General features: G+C 39.8%; 1 protein-coding gene across 1 annotated transcript in view; it reads right to left on the bottom strand.

Moving 5' to 3' along the window:
* Positions 1-17,067, bottom strand: part of LOC121521338 (exostosin-1) — a 340,957-nt gene that overhangs the window by 25,370 nt on the left and 298,520 nt on the right. The window contains exons 9-10 of the mRNA XM_041805269.1: positions 16,441-16,536; positions 1,102-1,191 (exon numbers count right to left, since the gene is read on the bottom strand). Coding sequence (XP_041661203.1) covers positions 1,102-1,191; positions 16,441-16,536 — 186 coding nt within the window. The remainder of the gene's footprint in view (positions 1-1,101; positions 1,192-16,440; positions 16,537-17,067) is intronic.

The raw sequence follows: 17,067 nt of genomic DNA, 5'->3' as shown, positions 1-17,067 counted from the left end.
CGTCTCCTCGACCTGGCGTGCGTCTTTCAAACTCAATAAACTCCAAAACTTTTAATAGAAACACACCCAAAAATGCTGCTGGGATTGAAGTTACTCATGTCCGCCATCTCCTGGTGTAAAGTGGTCAGAGCGCAGACCTCCGCCATTAGCCCTATCTCCCAATAGTAAAGAATCCTTTAAAAAATTCCTGGATCCATACGGTGATCCGGATCAGTCCCAAAATCTAATCAGTTCTTCCTTATGCCATTTCTGACATTTCCTGAAAATTTCATCAAAATCCGTCCATAACTTTTTGAGTTATGTTGCGAACAAACAAACAAACAAATGAACAAACAAAAAACAAACAAACCCAGCCGATCACATAACCTCCTTGGCGGAGGTAATAGTAATAAAAGAATCTGACGGTAGCAGCACATGTAAAAAAAAAAAAAAGGGGGGGACAAGGCAACAAAATGCTTGAAAAGTACTAGTACTTATGCAAAACAGCTTGGGGGGCATTTTGCAACTAATTATATTAATTTGCAACAGGTCAGTAACATGATTGGGTTTAAAAAAGAGCAATTCAGAGAGGACGAGTAAAGACAGTAGTGAAGAAGATTAGTGTCTGTAACCCCAGCATCGACTTGTCCGTCTTGTTTGTTTCCTGTCTGTTTTGCCTTGTTTGTATGAAGTCACTCCATATTGCTTTTCACTTCACAGAGGTGAGTCTAAGAGACGGCAGGGTCCTCTCAGCAATCCAGAAAATCCAGAGAAGTAGACCAGGTGCAGCACTGACCTGTCCTTCTGTCAATGTGAAATCATTTGGACTTCATCTTAGTTTAAAACATTTAGAACTTAAAAGATACTTAGATCCAAAGAGTTACTGTTCACCTTTGGTGTGTTTCTAGCAGGCAGCCATGTAAAACTGGCTTCTTTTGGTGATTAATTCAGTAATTGAGATTCCAATCCAGATGTGTGATAACAGTGTTTTGGTGGTCTGGAGTCTTGGGATTGTGGCTGTCTCACCTCATTTTGTTGATAAAGAATCAGCGTCTCAGTTCACCAGCTCGTGAAAAAAATTCAGTGTTGTGCCAGCGAGTTGATAATTCCTGAGCGACTCACCTCGTTTGTCGAGAGAACAGAGTCTTCGTCGAGACTGAGAACAGCATCGGTGAGGATCGTGTCGTAGGGGAAGAAACGACTGCTCATTGTCTGCAAGGAAAAACAGAGACAGAGATAATAGATATCATTAATTTTATTTATTTTTAATTAAAATATTTCATGTAGAGCATGTATGGCATATCTGAAGAGGAGGAATTTCTCTTGTTTCAATAACTATCAGTGTTGCCCACCTGTAACCTGTGCTTTTGAAAGATTTGTTTAAAACCATGAGCATTTCTAAGCCTTTCAAGATACAAAAAAATGATGAAAGTTAATTGAAAAAGAGACAAAGTAAAGTAAAAATCTGAAGTCAGTCTTGACTACACGAGTTTGATTTTTTTTACCAAGAGAAAATGTGCTTGTTTCACCCCCTTCTGTGTCTATCGATCAATGAACAGACTCAATACATTTCCTGTGAGTCTTCATCAATCCAGAGCCTAACAGAAAGCCTTACAGACCTTCATCCATTAGCTTAAAGAGGGCTGCTGTTGATGTTATTGACTGGTAATTAAAGTGTGAATTATTCAGCTGTTGAATCGGTGAGGTGAAGCTCGGTTTCAACAAAACATCTCTGAAAATAAACAAAAGTGTAGAACTGCAAGAGTATGGGAAAATAAAATCAATGTTGATTGATATTGTGATCACAATTATCAAAATGATCACTGAATGATTTTACAACTCCTGCATTGATATGTGCATGAATTTCAAATGATTGAAACATTTTAGTTGGTTTAGAGGCAGCTTCTCTTTTCAGTGTATGTTGTAAAAATGACTCCCAGTTGTGTCCATAATAAGTGCAAGGATTTTTAAAAAATTGCTTGAATCCTGCAGCCACAGTGATGTCAAACAAGTCCACCACTGCTCCTGACTCAGCCAGAGGCAGCCTTGTCCACATGATCACTGTAAAGTTTACATGTGGCACAGTCATGACCAACTCTTAAAAAATTTATGTTACTTCTTTGTGCATTTGTTGGCACAGGTATTTGTGGATTAGATCCATCATCCATCCATCTTATCCGGGGACCGGGTTGCAGTAGTAACAGGCAAGTCCACCTAGACGTACCTTTCCCTAGCGACACTTTCCAACTCCTGCTGGGGGATCCTGAGGCATCCCCAGACCAGACAGGATAGGTAATCCCTCCAGCGCATCCAGGGCCTTCCCCGAGGTCCCCTCCCAGCCGGACATGTCCGGAATACCTCCACATGGGAGGCGACCAGGAGGCATCCTGATCAGATGCCAAACCATCTCAACTGAGACGGGTCTGGCTGCAGACTGTCAAACTCAAACAGCCTTCCAGCGGTCGCTTATGTGAGACATTGCATATCTCAGACAAAAGCTTAGTACTGGTAATAGAAGGAGAAGACGGAAGCTAATGCCAACGGTGTATAAACACCAACGAAGAAAAAGAGGAAGTGAAGGTGTTAGTCGTAGACTATTTTACACGTAATGGTTCTAACAAACAGCACACCTCAGACACAAAACAAAGGCTTTGACTGTCTAACTCCATATAAATAGATGCATAGCTAAAATGCTTAATCCAGAAGTGTACTCTGGTTTTATTTTGAAAGGTTTGTGTTAATTTCAGCCCTGTCAGTGGTAGATTTACAGCTGAAGTTTAAACAGATTTTATTTTTGGAAGTTTAGCGTGTATTTATGTTCTGAGATGCACAAAGTCTCAAATGTGCACCTGTGAGTCGGAAATGAGCCGTCAGACATAAGCAATGAGCGGTCTGCAGCCACTCTTTCTTGGCACATTCTGGGTCTTTCCTGAGGTCTCCTCCCAGCCAGACGTGCCTGGAATACCTCCACAGGGAGGCAACCAGGAGGCATTCTGATTGGATGTCCAAACCACCCCAACTGGCTCCTTTTGATGCGAAGGAGCAGCGGCTCTACTCCTAGCTCCCTCTGGATGTCTGAACTCCTCACCCTATCTCTAAGGCTGAGCCCTGCCACCCTCCGGAGGAAACTCATTTCGGCCGCTTGTATCCGTTGTCTCATTCTCTTGGTCATAACCCAGAGTTCACGACCAGGTGAGGATTGGGAGGTAGATTGACCAGTAAACTGAGAGCTTTGCCTCTCTGTTCAGCTCCCTCTTCACCAGTACAACGCCTGCAGTACTCCTGATGCTACGCCAATCTGCCTGTCAAGCTTGCCGTAAGGCCGATTTCCACAGTTGAAAATTACCTTGAAGTTTCCATCACTTGTTGTGTATGTGACCAATCAAGACATTTTTCAAGCTCTGTTTCTCAGTGTTAATATCAGTATTTGTTGTGTATTCCAGTTATGTTGGCAAATGTACAGCAGCCATAGCTCTTTGGAGCACACCTTTAGTGAGGTCTAGTGTACAGACCTTGATTGGCAGGTCAAAAATACTCATTCACTGTCCAGCTGTGGTTTGATGATTTTCTTGGCTTCAAAAATGTTGTAAATTACTTCAAGAGCTGCTGAGTTTGTCACTTGAAGTGTAATTTTATGTCAAATAAAGTGGATTGAATCCAACCCCCCCAGGGGTAATATTAAGAGGCTTACTTTCAGAGTAAAACCACAAAAATATCTGCAAGGTTAATGTCGCCTTCCATCTCAGCTTAATGAGTTGATGGATGCAGAGTGCTAATTCATCAAGAAATTAAGCAGAACATCAAACGATTTAACACAAATCCTCTGAAAAAAAAACTGCATTAAATCACTGCGCAGAGTAGGAAACTGTATTTTCTTTGGATGGATGCCCTGTAAGCAGCAGGCAGGTAATTAGTTCAGTCAGGATTGTGTTCATAGAAGTGAAACAGTGTCTCAGCTTCCATAAGTAAACCACCATCACAGTGTAATTGACTGTAGTAAATTTCTAGAATGATATGGCCTTCATGCATCCTGAACTAATGGTCTAAATATTCTAAATGCATAGTATGAAAGATCTGCATAAGCAGCACCACATCATAATCTACACTCACCAATCATTTTATTAGGTACACCTGCTCAACCGCTAATTAATGCAATCAGCCAATCAAATGCACCTGCAGTACATTTAGGCATGTAGGCACGGTCAAGTTGATCTAAGCAGAGCATCAGAATGGAGAAGAAAGGGGATTTGAATGATTTTGAACATGTCTGGTGTGGCAGACTTTCATGTATCTACAAAATTCTGACCGTACCACTTCAATGTTGCAGCAGAAATTGGAACTCATTGGACCAGGTAGCAATTTTCTGATCTTCTATTGTCTTATTTTGGTAAGCCAATTGGCACCCAGTGTGGTCTTCTGCTGCTTGAGCCCATCTGCTTCAAGGTTTGATGCATACACTCCACTGCGTATCTCACTTTGATATCCACTCAAACCAGTCTGGCCATTCTGCTCTGACCCCTGCTATCAACACGTCATTTTCACTGCTGCTCATTGGATATTTATTCCTTTTCTCACCAGTCTCCATGTGCATGAAAATCCTATTAGACCAACAGTCTGTAACATACTCAGACCAGCCCATTTGGGGTGAAAACTTTTTGTAGGCACTGTCTGAGCTGTTTGCGTAAGAGGTGGGTTTGTTAGATTTAAAGAAGTAGTGAACACGAACATTTTTTTCAGCTGAACACTGAGGTACCTGACTGAACTATGATAAAACACATCAGTGCTGGTGTTACTGCTGACATTTGCACCAAACTGATAAAAATCGGCATTTCGTGGCTTTTAATGAGCTCAAATGGACATCTGCTGTGAAAAATCTTTTCTGAAAAGGCGGGGCTTATGAGCTGTAGAATCCTACCATCAGTAGTTTTCTACGTCACAAACTATATAAAAGGTAGAATGTTACCTCCTCTTACTGACTTGCCACTCAGAGACCACGCCCATCCTCTCCTGCACCTGTACTGCCTCGGCTCTGAGAGCTCCAGCTTCAGTATTGCTGGTGCTAGAGCCAACAGCCCAAACAGGGGGTGCTCAGGACCACCACGGTCCACTACCACTCCACAGCCTGCTTCAGGGGACTCTGGAGGGGAAAAATCCTTCACCTCAAAAGATTGCTATTGTGGGAGTCTGTGTCACTTTCTGGCAAGGGGGCATTGCTCTCACTCCCACCTCTTCTGGAGAACCCCGTCGTTTACCCCTCCCTCCTCTTAGTACCAAACTGCTCACTTTCTTTGCATTTTTTGAAATCCTGAAGTGGGCGGAGTTAACTTTGAGCTGGGGGCTCACTTACACTGAAATACTGGGTCATCACTGAAGATGTATTTAATTACGTAGTTCATTAGTCCACCATAGTGTAGCCTAATGTTTAAACAACCCTGAAAAAGATTGGATGACTTATTTGTGTCTAAAACAGTTTCTGAACAAACAAAATGGTTTTACATGAACAAATTATCCTGTTAACATGAGCAAAGATGTGCCTAATAATAACAGCATTGCAGTGTTGTTAGCGTCATGTTCTTCCTCATTAAAATTAATTCACATTGTGTCTAATTTAAATCAAAACTGAAGGTGTACATCCCACCAGTGTGTGACAGAGTTTAAAGCCAGTGCCCCATAATGGACTTCATGTTGTGCTGGATGTTTTTCCTTTGACAAGATGATAACACTGTACAGCACGAATATTTCAGTCTGAAAATGGCTCACCTGAACAGAGTCGTAAATGATTTTGAATATTTTCATTTTCACTTGTCAGAAAAACACCCATGTCAACGCTGGCCTCAAAACATCATAATTGCTGAACTTATCTGTATTATGTCTGTATGAAACCTGTCTAAATGACACTCCCAACCCCCCCCCCCCCCCACTCTCTCTCCCCCTCTGGCCGGTGTCAATTCATTCCTGCCTCTGGACAGAGATTAGATCCCGCTATGATCTCTGCCAGTTCAATGGTCTCAACCTTATCTTTGTGGCTCTCTTTCCACCTGGTTTCTCTCATCTTTATACTTTTCATGACTCTTGCTACTTCAAGGGGACTCTTTGGCGATATGAGCTGTGAATTTATGTTGCACCGATAAATCTGGATGTCTGCAATTTACAGTTAAAAGTCAAAGATCACACAGCTGTCAGTGACACCGTCATAACTATGCAGAAGGACTTTATCTCATCATGAACTTTTAGTTGGCATACTGCTGTGAGAAATAATGGCACTTCAACAAAAATGCTCTTTGCTATCTCAGTCTGTATATGTCAGACTCTTTGATTTATATGCAGTGAAATATGACAGGAGTTAAAGTAGGAATAGACTAGAGTTAGAGCAGAACTAACCCATACAAGTGGATGCAATGAATGAAATTACATTTGAAATGACTCTGCTCTGTAAACCTAGCTTTTAGCAAATTTGATCAAAAAGCATCCGTTTAACCCCCTGCATACCTGCCTGTGTGCACCAGAAGAAACAGGAAGTAAGCAACTAGATGTCTATGAAGACTAAAAGGGACTAAAAACTACAAATCCCCAAGTCCAGAAACATTGGGATGTTGTGAAAAATGTGAATAAAAACAGAATACAGCAATTTGCAAATCCATATTATTATACCATACTTAGTTAACCTTGCAAAGCAGATGGATTCACCCGTTTACATGTTTCTCACTGGCTAATCCACCTTTCAAAGCTCCCATCTGAACTGTTTGGGCCCGGTTAGAAAGTGACAGGACCAATCACGACTGAGAGTACTGCCCCTTGACACTGATTGGTCCTCTCACTTTCTAACCTGGCCCAAATGGCTCAGATGGGAGCTTAGCAAGATAAATTCACCAGTAAGAAACAAGGATATGGGCGTTTCCATCTGCTTTGTGAGGTTAGCATTGAGTTGTTTTCTTTTCAATAACGACAAAAGTCGTGTCCTGACATGTCTACAGTTGCCATAGTTCGCGTTATGCAGTTCTGTATAGAGTTTACTCGCTGGTAGCAGCTACGACATCTTGTGTTTTGTTGCTCTGATTGGCCCATAAAGATGTGACAGACAGACCGTTCATCCAATCACCCTCCAAGTTTCTTTTCAAAGGCTCTGCCCTTTCCTAAATACAGTCAATGGGAGGTTTACCAGATGGACGTGTGAAACAAATTCATCCGGCAGTCACATTAATATTTAGTTGAAAAAAGCACAAAGACAAGATGTTTAATTTTCCATCTTACATTCTTGGTGGGAAATAAACAACCATTCTTCAATTTACACCTTCAACGAGTTGAAAAAAAGTATTTTTTCATCAATAAATGAAGCCTAAAGAAAGCTCTTGCAGAATGAAAAATAAAGGATACTTCAAGGTCAACACAAGACCATCAATTGTACTTTGAGTCTTTTGCTCTGACCTTCTCTTCAATCAGGTTTAACGTCAACTACTACTTGACCTTTAACTCTTTACAGTCATTCAAATGCAGACATCAGCAGCCTGGATCAATGTCTAAGATTACTTTATCAATATGAAATTGTTGGTGTGGGGCTAAGATATGCAATATCACAGAGTGATTGATGGAAGTGCAATATAGTGGATGTATTATCAGAGATAGTGGGGAGTCCAGGGGTCAGCCCTTTGATAATATTGATGAGTGGGTTAAAAATGCTGAACAAGCAGGATTTCACTTATAGCAGGGTACAGCTAAGGAGCCTGATTCATCTGATACAAACTCTCCTTATAAGTTTAAACTGATGGTGAGGTATTTAAATGTGCATAATCCTGAGTCAATAACAAGGCTGCCTTCATTCATAGTTCAAAAGTTTCTACCCTTTAATCAGCGTACTAAAATTCAATTATTAGATGCCAGTTACAGTGAGAAAATCACAAAATCATGAGAAGTATGGTAGTTTTAATGTCAGTCTGTATGTGGGATTAATCTAATTTGCTGAGATCAGCATTAAACTATCTAGTGTACAGCCAGCCAGAATTGCATTAGAAGAAGAGGCATCTACACTCTCTACCCCATCATAACAAAGTGAAAACAGAACTTTAGAAACTTTTGCCAATGTCTTACAAGACAAAAACTGAAGCATGATATTGCCAGAAGTATTCAGTCCCTTTACCAAGTACGTAGTTGGAGCACATTTGGCAGCAATTACAGCCTCAAGGCATTTTTGAATGTGATGCAACAAGCACACTTGGATCAGGGTATTTTCTACCATTCTTCTTTGAAAATCTTCTCAAGCAGTCAGGCTGGATGGGGACCATCAGCGGACAGCCAACTTTGGGTCTCTCCAGAGATGTTTGATAGGATTTAAGTCAGGACTCTGGCTGGGCCTCTGTAGGACATTCACAGAGTTGTCCCTAAGACACTCCGGTGTTGTCCTGGCTGTGTGCTCAGAGTCACTGGCATGTTGGATGATAAACCTTCAGCCCAGTCTGAGGTCCTGAGCGCAGCAGAGCAAGTTTTCATTAAGGATACCTCTGTGCTTTGCTCTACTGAGCTTTCCCTAAGCCTTGGTCAGTCACCCGGTCCCTGCTGCTGAAAAACACCCCCACAGCATGGTGCTGCCATCACCGTGCTTTCCTGTTTGGATGGTTTCAGGCAGGTGATGAGCAATGCCTGATTTCCTCTAGACATAAAGTCCAAGCAGGCTTTTGTATGTGTGCACTAAGGAGAGGCTTCTGTCTAGCAATAAAGCCTAGAGGGCTGCAGTGATGGTTTTCCTTATGAAACTTTGTCCCATCTCCACACAGGATCTCTGGAGCTCAGTCAGAGTGACCACTGGGTTCTTGGTCACCTCTGGGGCCCTTCTCCCCTGGTTACTCAGTTCGGCCAGGTGACCAGCTCTTAGAAGAGTCCTGGATATGCCAAAGTTTTTCCACTTGAGAACTACGGAGGCCACTGTTCTCTCTATCAGCAGCAGTGTAGCTTTGTAGCCTTCCCCAGATCTATGACTTGCAATAATCCTGTCTCTGAGCTCTGTAGGCAGTTCCTTTGACCTCATGGCTTTTTTTTTTTTGCTCTAATATGCATTGTTAGCTGTGAGGCTCTGTAGAGAGCTGTGTGTCTTACCAAATTATTTCCAGTTAATTAAATTTATGACAGGCATACTCCAAACAGGGGGAAGAAACATCTCAGCAATGATCAAGAGAAATGGGAGGAACCTGAGTAAAACTTCAAGTGTTATTGCAAAGGGTCTGAATACTTATGTCCATGTGATATTTTTATTTTTTTATTTCTAAAACTTGCAAACATTTCTAAAATTCTGTTTTCACTTTGTCATGATGGGATACTTAATGCAGATTAATAAGAGAAAAATGAATTTAACTGTAGCATCAGGCTGCAACATAACAAAATTGAAAAAAAGCAAAGGGGGTCTAAATACTTTCTGAATGCGATATATTAATAAGTACATTTTTGCACCCAAACTCAAAAATACCTAAGTATTTCTTTAAAATGGGTAGGAGTTGTGTAAACATATGAGTGCAAACCAGCGTATTGCAACTATTTGTCAGGCTGCTCAAGAACAGCAACTTTCCCAACAATTTTGCCTTAGCCCCCCTACATGCACCTAAGAAAAGCGGAGCTCCCACAGGACCCAAGAGAGAAGAAGAAGTGGCACACTGCCACTAAAAATCAATATAGATTTTAATTTTTTCACTGATAAAACCCTAAAAAAGGCCTATGCATGACTCAAAAGACCTTTGTATAAACAACTAAATAACTGCTTTATCATGGTTTTAATCAATATTGCTAATTTAATTTTGGCAGTCTCAGATCACAAAAAGCTTCGTGCCCCCCCTAAGATCTTCAGCGCCCCTCCTGGGGGGACCTTAGGTTAGGAACCAATGAGCTAGGTTGACAGAAAGGTAGTTTTAGACAGGGTTATCATTAGGCGACCTAAAGACGGTTTCGGCAACCGAATGGGTGATTGGTTTGCAAATCTGCCAAGAAGAAAAAGCAAAAAGGACAGCCAACTAGGGCTTTTACATTACATTAGCTCTGCTTGGTTTGACTTGGCACAGCAGCCCAGCGTGGCAGTGGATTTGCTTTTCCACCACAACCAAGCTATCTGTCGAGAGCGCATCTAGAGCTGATGAGGCAGCATTTTGAGTTGACGATGAACAGCTGCACTTCAGTAATCATTGTTTTGTTCTAGAGTTAGCCATTGTTTATACTTCAAAGTTTCTTCTTCTATTGTTAATCCAGCAGGTATTTCAAAGTTTTGTGCAGTGGTTGCTACTTAAACGTTTCTTTGAGGTGTCCCAAATGATGATGAACTGCTGTGACAGCTTGGTTTGGATCGATGCAGGCAAAATCAGTGGAAAAGCCAATGAAGTCCATCATGACACTATGAATGCTTTTACCATTTTCAAGATGCTAACAATAACCACCTTCCTACTGCTGCGTGCAATGAAGAGACAGGAGGCGTTCAGAATCACCATTACAACGCTACTTGCTACTTGCTAACAAGTACCCAGTACTCGAGCAGGGTTGCATTCACATCTCCCATGGACTATACTTAAGAACATGAATCATGCTTGAGACCTGAGTCTAGTGCACTTGGCTTCACACTGACCAAACTCAGGCACTGGACTTTGGTGTCTAGTGTACTCGGATGTGGACCTGGCTCCATAAAGTGAAACCAACCTTCATTTCCCTCACTCTTTGTTGACTGATCGGTTTCACTTGATGCTTCCCCTTTGGATGAATACTTTCTGTATTTAAACCATCTAAAATCAGCAATCTCTCTCCATTTCTTCAGCCATAATAATCCCTTCATCACAATGATGCAAAACAAAAAAAAGGAAGTGTTTTTAAGGGAGAATAGCCACTGAAGCCAGTTTGTTAAACTATCATTTCAAAAGATTTCATCAGTAGGCTATTATCTCAAGTGCCATTGTGTTATCTAATGTGGTGAGAGTAACACGACAGGGATTTAATCAGTAAAAACCTCAGAGCATTATAGCCTAGAAATAAAGACAAACAGGAAGAGTACTTTTAGAGTCCATAAAAGGGAAAATAACTAAGTAAAAGCCTTTCTCTCAACATTATGGTGTACATACACCAATAACCAACAACAAATTACTCTACTGCTGTGCTCTGCTGTAGCAGATGAAAACCTTCTGTGTTTCTGTGTGCAGTTATTACAGCGGGAACAAACAAAGCGAGTGTGATCAGAAGGAAATACACTGAAGAGCATCTGTCTGATGATACTGGGTATTACACACACATGGATACCACCTCTACGAAATGTTTTATTGTCACCAGGGTGTTTCATGGAGAGAAACACTAACATGAAAACAAACAGAAGCAATTAAAGCACAAAGCATCAGGATTAGAAAGAGGTGAGCAGATGTTTGTGGGTGGACTGAGTGAGTGAGAGAGGAAGTTTATGACTGCAAGTGTTTAGATACAAGCTTGACTCTTCAGATCGTTATAAATGTGATGTACAGTATATGGCAGTACATCTGTGCATGTACCTGCAGAGAGTACATTACTTATTACTGCAAATGAGAATGATTCCAACAAAGTCACACTCCTGACCGTGTTAGCACGCTGTCGTCTGGAGAACATTTAAAGCTAAATAGAACTGCATTACAATAAAAGCATGAAACTAAACTGTAAAGGAAGTCAGGCAGCAGTGTGCCTTGCAAGTTTCGGTAGGCCAAAAACAGGAAGAACGGAAACATTCAGTGCCAGAGAGAATTCTGTTGAAGGTCTACCTTTGGTATCTTGCAATTTTTTTGCACATTTGCCACACTTAAATGTTTCATCAAACAAATGTTAATACCAGACAATATTACCTTAGTAAATACAAAATGCAGTTTTAAATTGCCCCTTTAACCTAACAACTGCAAGCATGTGTTTGCAATAACTGGCGATGACTCTTTCACATCCATGTGGAGGAATTTTGACCCACGCTTCTTTGCAGAATTGTTCTCATTCAGCCACATTGAAAGGTTTTCCAGCATGAGCGGCCTGTTCAAGGTCAAGCAATCAGATTTAAGTCTGGACTTTGATTAGGCCACACCAAAACCTTCATTTTGGTTTTTATGCCATTCAGAGGTGGACTTGCTGGTGTGTTTCAGATCACTGTCCTGCTGTGTATCCCAAGTGCGCTTGAGCCTGAAGGCAAAAAGTGATGGTCAGACTTTCTCCTTTAGGATTTTCTGGTAGATACAGAATTCGTGGTTCCATCACTAGCTGAGTTTCCATCACCCTTAGAAATGTGCAAAATCTAAATAGCTCAATAAAAAACTGGTAACGGAAATACCTGAATTTTGAAAAACCTCTCAAGTATCGCTAAAAAGTTTTTACACACTCATGAGGAGGTTTTTCAGAAGTTTTAATATAGAAATGTATCACAAAAGTGCAACAGAAACACTTTTCCACATTTACACATCACAGGTCATAACGTCCAATGTCACATGACGTGTTCACTCTGAGACAGCATGGCGCAGTACGTGTGGACAGAAGAAGAGACCGGGACTTTTCTTCACAAATATTTACACCCTTATATATGGCCTTTGCCATACATACGGACTTTGCCTCTGAACTATCATCTGTTACCTTTATCTTTTGTTCAAAATCATCAAGGCAACTGCTGTAGATGTAATCATAACAGTTCCAACACGCAACAGGTTTAAAACATCCAACTTCCTTGCTCCCTTCAATGGAAATGCATTCAAAGTGTAATTCTACCTAGTCGAAATTTTGCGAAAAATTGTAATGGAAACCCAGCTAATTACAGCAAGACATCCAGGTCCAGAAGCAGCAAAGCAACCCCAGACCATCACACTACCACCACCATGTTTGGTAACCTTGCAAAGCAGATGGATATGCCCGTTTCCGTGTTTCTCACTGGCGAATCCATCCTGCAAAACTCCTGTCTGAACAGCTTGGGCCCAGTTAGTAATTCTTTTCAAAGATCATTAGGATGTTTTTTGGCAAATGTGAGACGAGTCTTTATGTTCTTTTTGGTCAGCTATGGTTTTGACCAGTCAGTAAAAAGAGCTTTAAACATCCATGGTCATGGGGTGAAGTTTACATAAGACTGATTGTGTTGAGTTGAGCTACACACCCAAATTATGGACACTTAAGCTCAACTTTTTGGCTTGATATAACCAAAATGTTTCAGTTATAGAATAAATACACCATTCTACTGTTGGTACCAATTGAATATTGAGCTATAGAGACCAAAATCCAGTATTGAACCAATCTGCAAAAATGTTTATTTGTTCTGTAAAAATGAACATTTTAATATGGGACCTAATGGGGGTTCTTCAGTTTTAGGAGCCAGCCTCAAGTGGACATTTGAGGAACTGCAGCTTTTTGCTTTTTAGCTCAGGCTGTATTTTACCAACCCCAGAGGTTGTTGTCTCGACCAAACTTGTCAAAACATATGAATACACCCACTGACTAAAATTAGAAAATATATTCTAGAGAACCTTCTGAAGAGATTGTTGCTCTTAAATCATAAAACTGAAAACACAGCGGGTGAAGGAACTTGGAGAGGTGTGACTGTTGAACAAAAGTATGACTACACCTCTGCAGGTGTCGAAATCTCCACACTGATTTTCAAACACTGCGTTTGAGGCAAAAACTGTTAGAGCTGATTGTTTTTCTTCCCCCTGTAAATTAATTTTGGGCTCAGAGGGGGGTGTAACAGGGGGTCATCACACCTCAAAGCCCCTGCTTGGCGATGGGCCTGAACCAGATGGTGGCACACCACCCAGATATTAAACACTGTTAATATTAATGCCAGCAGTTGTGTTGTGAGAACAGAGACAGTTTTCAGGAAGGGAGCCAGTAAAACTCTGGCCTCAAACACAGGTGTTGGTATTTTTATGGTTTTAAACTCTTCACAGGCTCATTAGGGAAGGAAAAAGTGTTTTTTTATTAATCCATCCTGACAGACGTGACAGAAATGATAGGCAAAAACAACCACACACTCTCTTAAAGAGAGGTCAAACCAGCCAGTTAAAGCAAAGGGTAGCCTAGAAATTTACAGACATATAAACAGTTTTAAATCATTTTTATGATGCAATGCCAACAGCCATGGCTAGAGGCATTGTTTTTGTCCATCATTGCCATTTTTATGAACCCAATATCTAAAAATAGCTTACAGGGAGTTTCCTCATATTTTGCACAAATGTCCTCTAACTCAGAACTGAAGTGATTGGATTTTGGTAAAAGGTCAAAGTTCAAGGCTATTAGGGATTATCTTCATCCTTTGTGAATGTAATATCTAAAAAATGCTTACACAGTGCACAAATGTCTACCATCTTTTCACTCTCAGGTAGCTCGTGGTCACTCTAACTTGGCTACTTCTGATAATATGGCAAATAATCAAATCCCCTATGAAGAAAGTGAATAGGATTTTTTTCTTCTGTAACCACAAGCTTGGGCCCGATGTCTACTCTAGAGAAGCCCATTTTATGCCCCCCCAAAAGAAAAAATGTCAAAGTAAGCCAGTTCTTGAAAAAAAAAAATTAAATCTTAAGTCATAATTATGAGATAAAAAGTCATAATTATAAGATTAAAAATCAAAAATATGAGATAAAAATTCTAAAACATGAGATAAAAAGTCATTATGATGACTTTTTATCTCTTAAAAAAGAAAAAAAAATGAGAAAGTAAGGCAATTCTTAAAAAAAAAAAAAATCTGAAGCCATAATCACAAGAAAAAATGTCGAAATTATGAGATAAAAAACATAATTATAAGTTAAAAAGTCAAAATATTGAGATAAAAAAGTCAGAATTATGAGATAGAAGTTCAAAATTATGAGAAAAATTATGAGACAAGTCTAAATTATGAGATAAAAAAGTAATTATTATGACTTTTTATCTCAAAATTTCAACTTTTTATTACAAGATTTTGAGTTTTTATCTTCAAATTATGACTTTTATATCATAATTTTGACTCTTCATCTCATGATTCTGAATTTTCAACTCAAAATGTTGACTTTTTAACTGATAATTAGGGCTTTTATCTCATAACTTTGACTTTTCATTTCGTAATTATGACTTTTTAACTCATATTTTCAACTTTTTATCTTGCAATTATTACTTTGTTTTTTTTTAAAGAATGCCTTACTTTTACATTTTTTCTTTTTGTATTCGGCAGGAATGGGCCACCATACCACTCTGACTCAAAAATGAACTGACTACATTTTGGAAGGCAATGGTCAAAGTCACTGGGCCACATGTTCATCCCTTTGCTGGCATCTCAAGAAAACTATGATCAATTTTCATCTAACTTTGCAAAGTGTCCACTTATGGGGATCAGCTTTATGTATTGGAGGTCATAGGTCGAGGCCTTCTTTAAAGCACGTTTTTTTTTTTTGTTTGTTTTTTTAAGTAGCTATAAATTTGCCTTTCATTCAAAAAATATTTTTTTAACAAAGCATGTAAATGCATACAAACATTTTCATTCTGTTTTTAATTTCCATAGACTTGCGCATAGATTTACAGCATACAGCAGAACACCAACAACATGAGGGAGAAACCACTGGTCACTCACTGAGTGTGAATCAATCAGTAAAATTCCAGGTGTGTTTGTGGCTGACTGCCCTGGATTGGGAGCAGGTGTGGTAAGTTGATTTCTACGCTTGGGTTACAGCTCTCAGCTGACTCATTATCTCGCCATCGGAGACACTGAGAGTATCTGCTTTTGTTTTTCAGTGTGGGTTTTAAATATAAGCATTTGCTAAAGCACCTGCAGACTGTTCTGAGATTTATCAGTTGACCTGTTGTTAAAAAATAGTTGGTGCTGGATGCCTAAACCTGGCCTTTTAGTTTCCTTTTTTCTCAGTGTAATTAGGAATGGTAGCTGGTTTTGGCTTGCCACCATATTGTTTTAGTATTTCCTTCTACCAGGTGATCATTCATGGTATTAGTGGTCATCCTTCTGGGATAACTACAAGACCTCGATCTGAAATTGCGTACCAATTTCCTGGTTCCTAACAAATTACGTACTAAAGTTCTAAACATCCAGTTGGTTAAACTTCATATAACTCTATTGAGAGGACAGGATCATTTGGACAAATCTGTTGTATAAATTCTTCAATCTGACCAATCCAAGCCGTTAAAACACACAAGAATTCACACGCAAAAATTTCAGCTCACTTTTAAAAGAATGAAAAGTTTGAAATAATTTCCTGGTATGTTTTTCTTCAATCAGGGCAGCCTTCCCTTATCCAATCTATTTGTTTTAATCCTCTAGCTGAGCTAGAGTTCTTCTTTCACATATTCATCCTCTCATTTATATGCCTCAAAGTTGTTCAAGACTAACTTTAGTTTAACTTGGTTAAAACCACAAACAAACTTCAGCCAAAGTACCTCTAAGCAAATGTGTTTTATAAAAGGGGATAAATGTCTTCTCTGCAAAGCACCAAAGCGTTCTTTAATACATAATGGATGCAAAAAGCCAGCAGCTGTTACCTTGGTCTGTCCTTCGATGACAGAGAGAGGCACGCTGGTGGAGGGCCACTTGTTCCGAGGAGGTAAAGGCTTGTCGCAGTTCCATAAAACCACGATCTGAATGAGAAAAGCAACAACGCCATTAAACACTTGTTTCTGCATTTCAAATAGCTGATAACTCTCAGCCACAGAAGGATGTGTTTATCACATTTAAAAGGACAAACATCAGACCAGTCGAGGTCTTCTTTTCACTCAGAACACTGCAGAGAGAATCTGATTATCAGAAGAAATACTCAGTTTGATACACAAGGTAAAACCTGAATAAGCCACAAAAATATCATGAAGAATAAGGGAAATAAAAGTCATGAAAAGTGAAGTCCTCTCCGTTTAATATCAATCAGTGGGCTCAGACGTATTGATTATGTCACCAAATCAATCACTCTGGTTAACAAGTTACAGCTGTAATAAAACGGATTGTTTAACAGTGATAACTGAAGACTTCCCTGAGTTTTAACTCAGTAAAGTGTTTATTTTTGGATGTGCTTGTGCCAGTGTTAATTTTGGCAGCTATTTTTCATTTTAGTCTTAGTCTTTAGATGAAATGTCTTTTAGTTTTAGTCCATAAAAAGTCCTCACATTTGAGTCTCT

This window comes from Cheilinus undulatus, linkage group 14, assembly GCF_018320785.1.
Source record: "Cheilinus undulatus linkage group 14, ASM1832078v1, whole genome shotgun sequence".
NCBI classification, from domain to species: domain Eukaryota; kingdom Metazoa; phylum Chordata; class Actinopteri; order Labriformes; family Labridae; genus Cheilinus; species Cheilinus undulatus.
The sequence above is the reverse complement of the archived record's forward strand: the minus strand, read 5'-3'. Positions and strand labels throughout refer to the sequence as shown.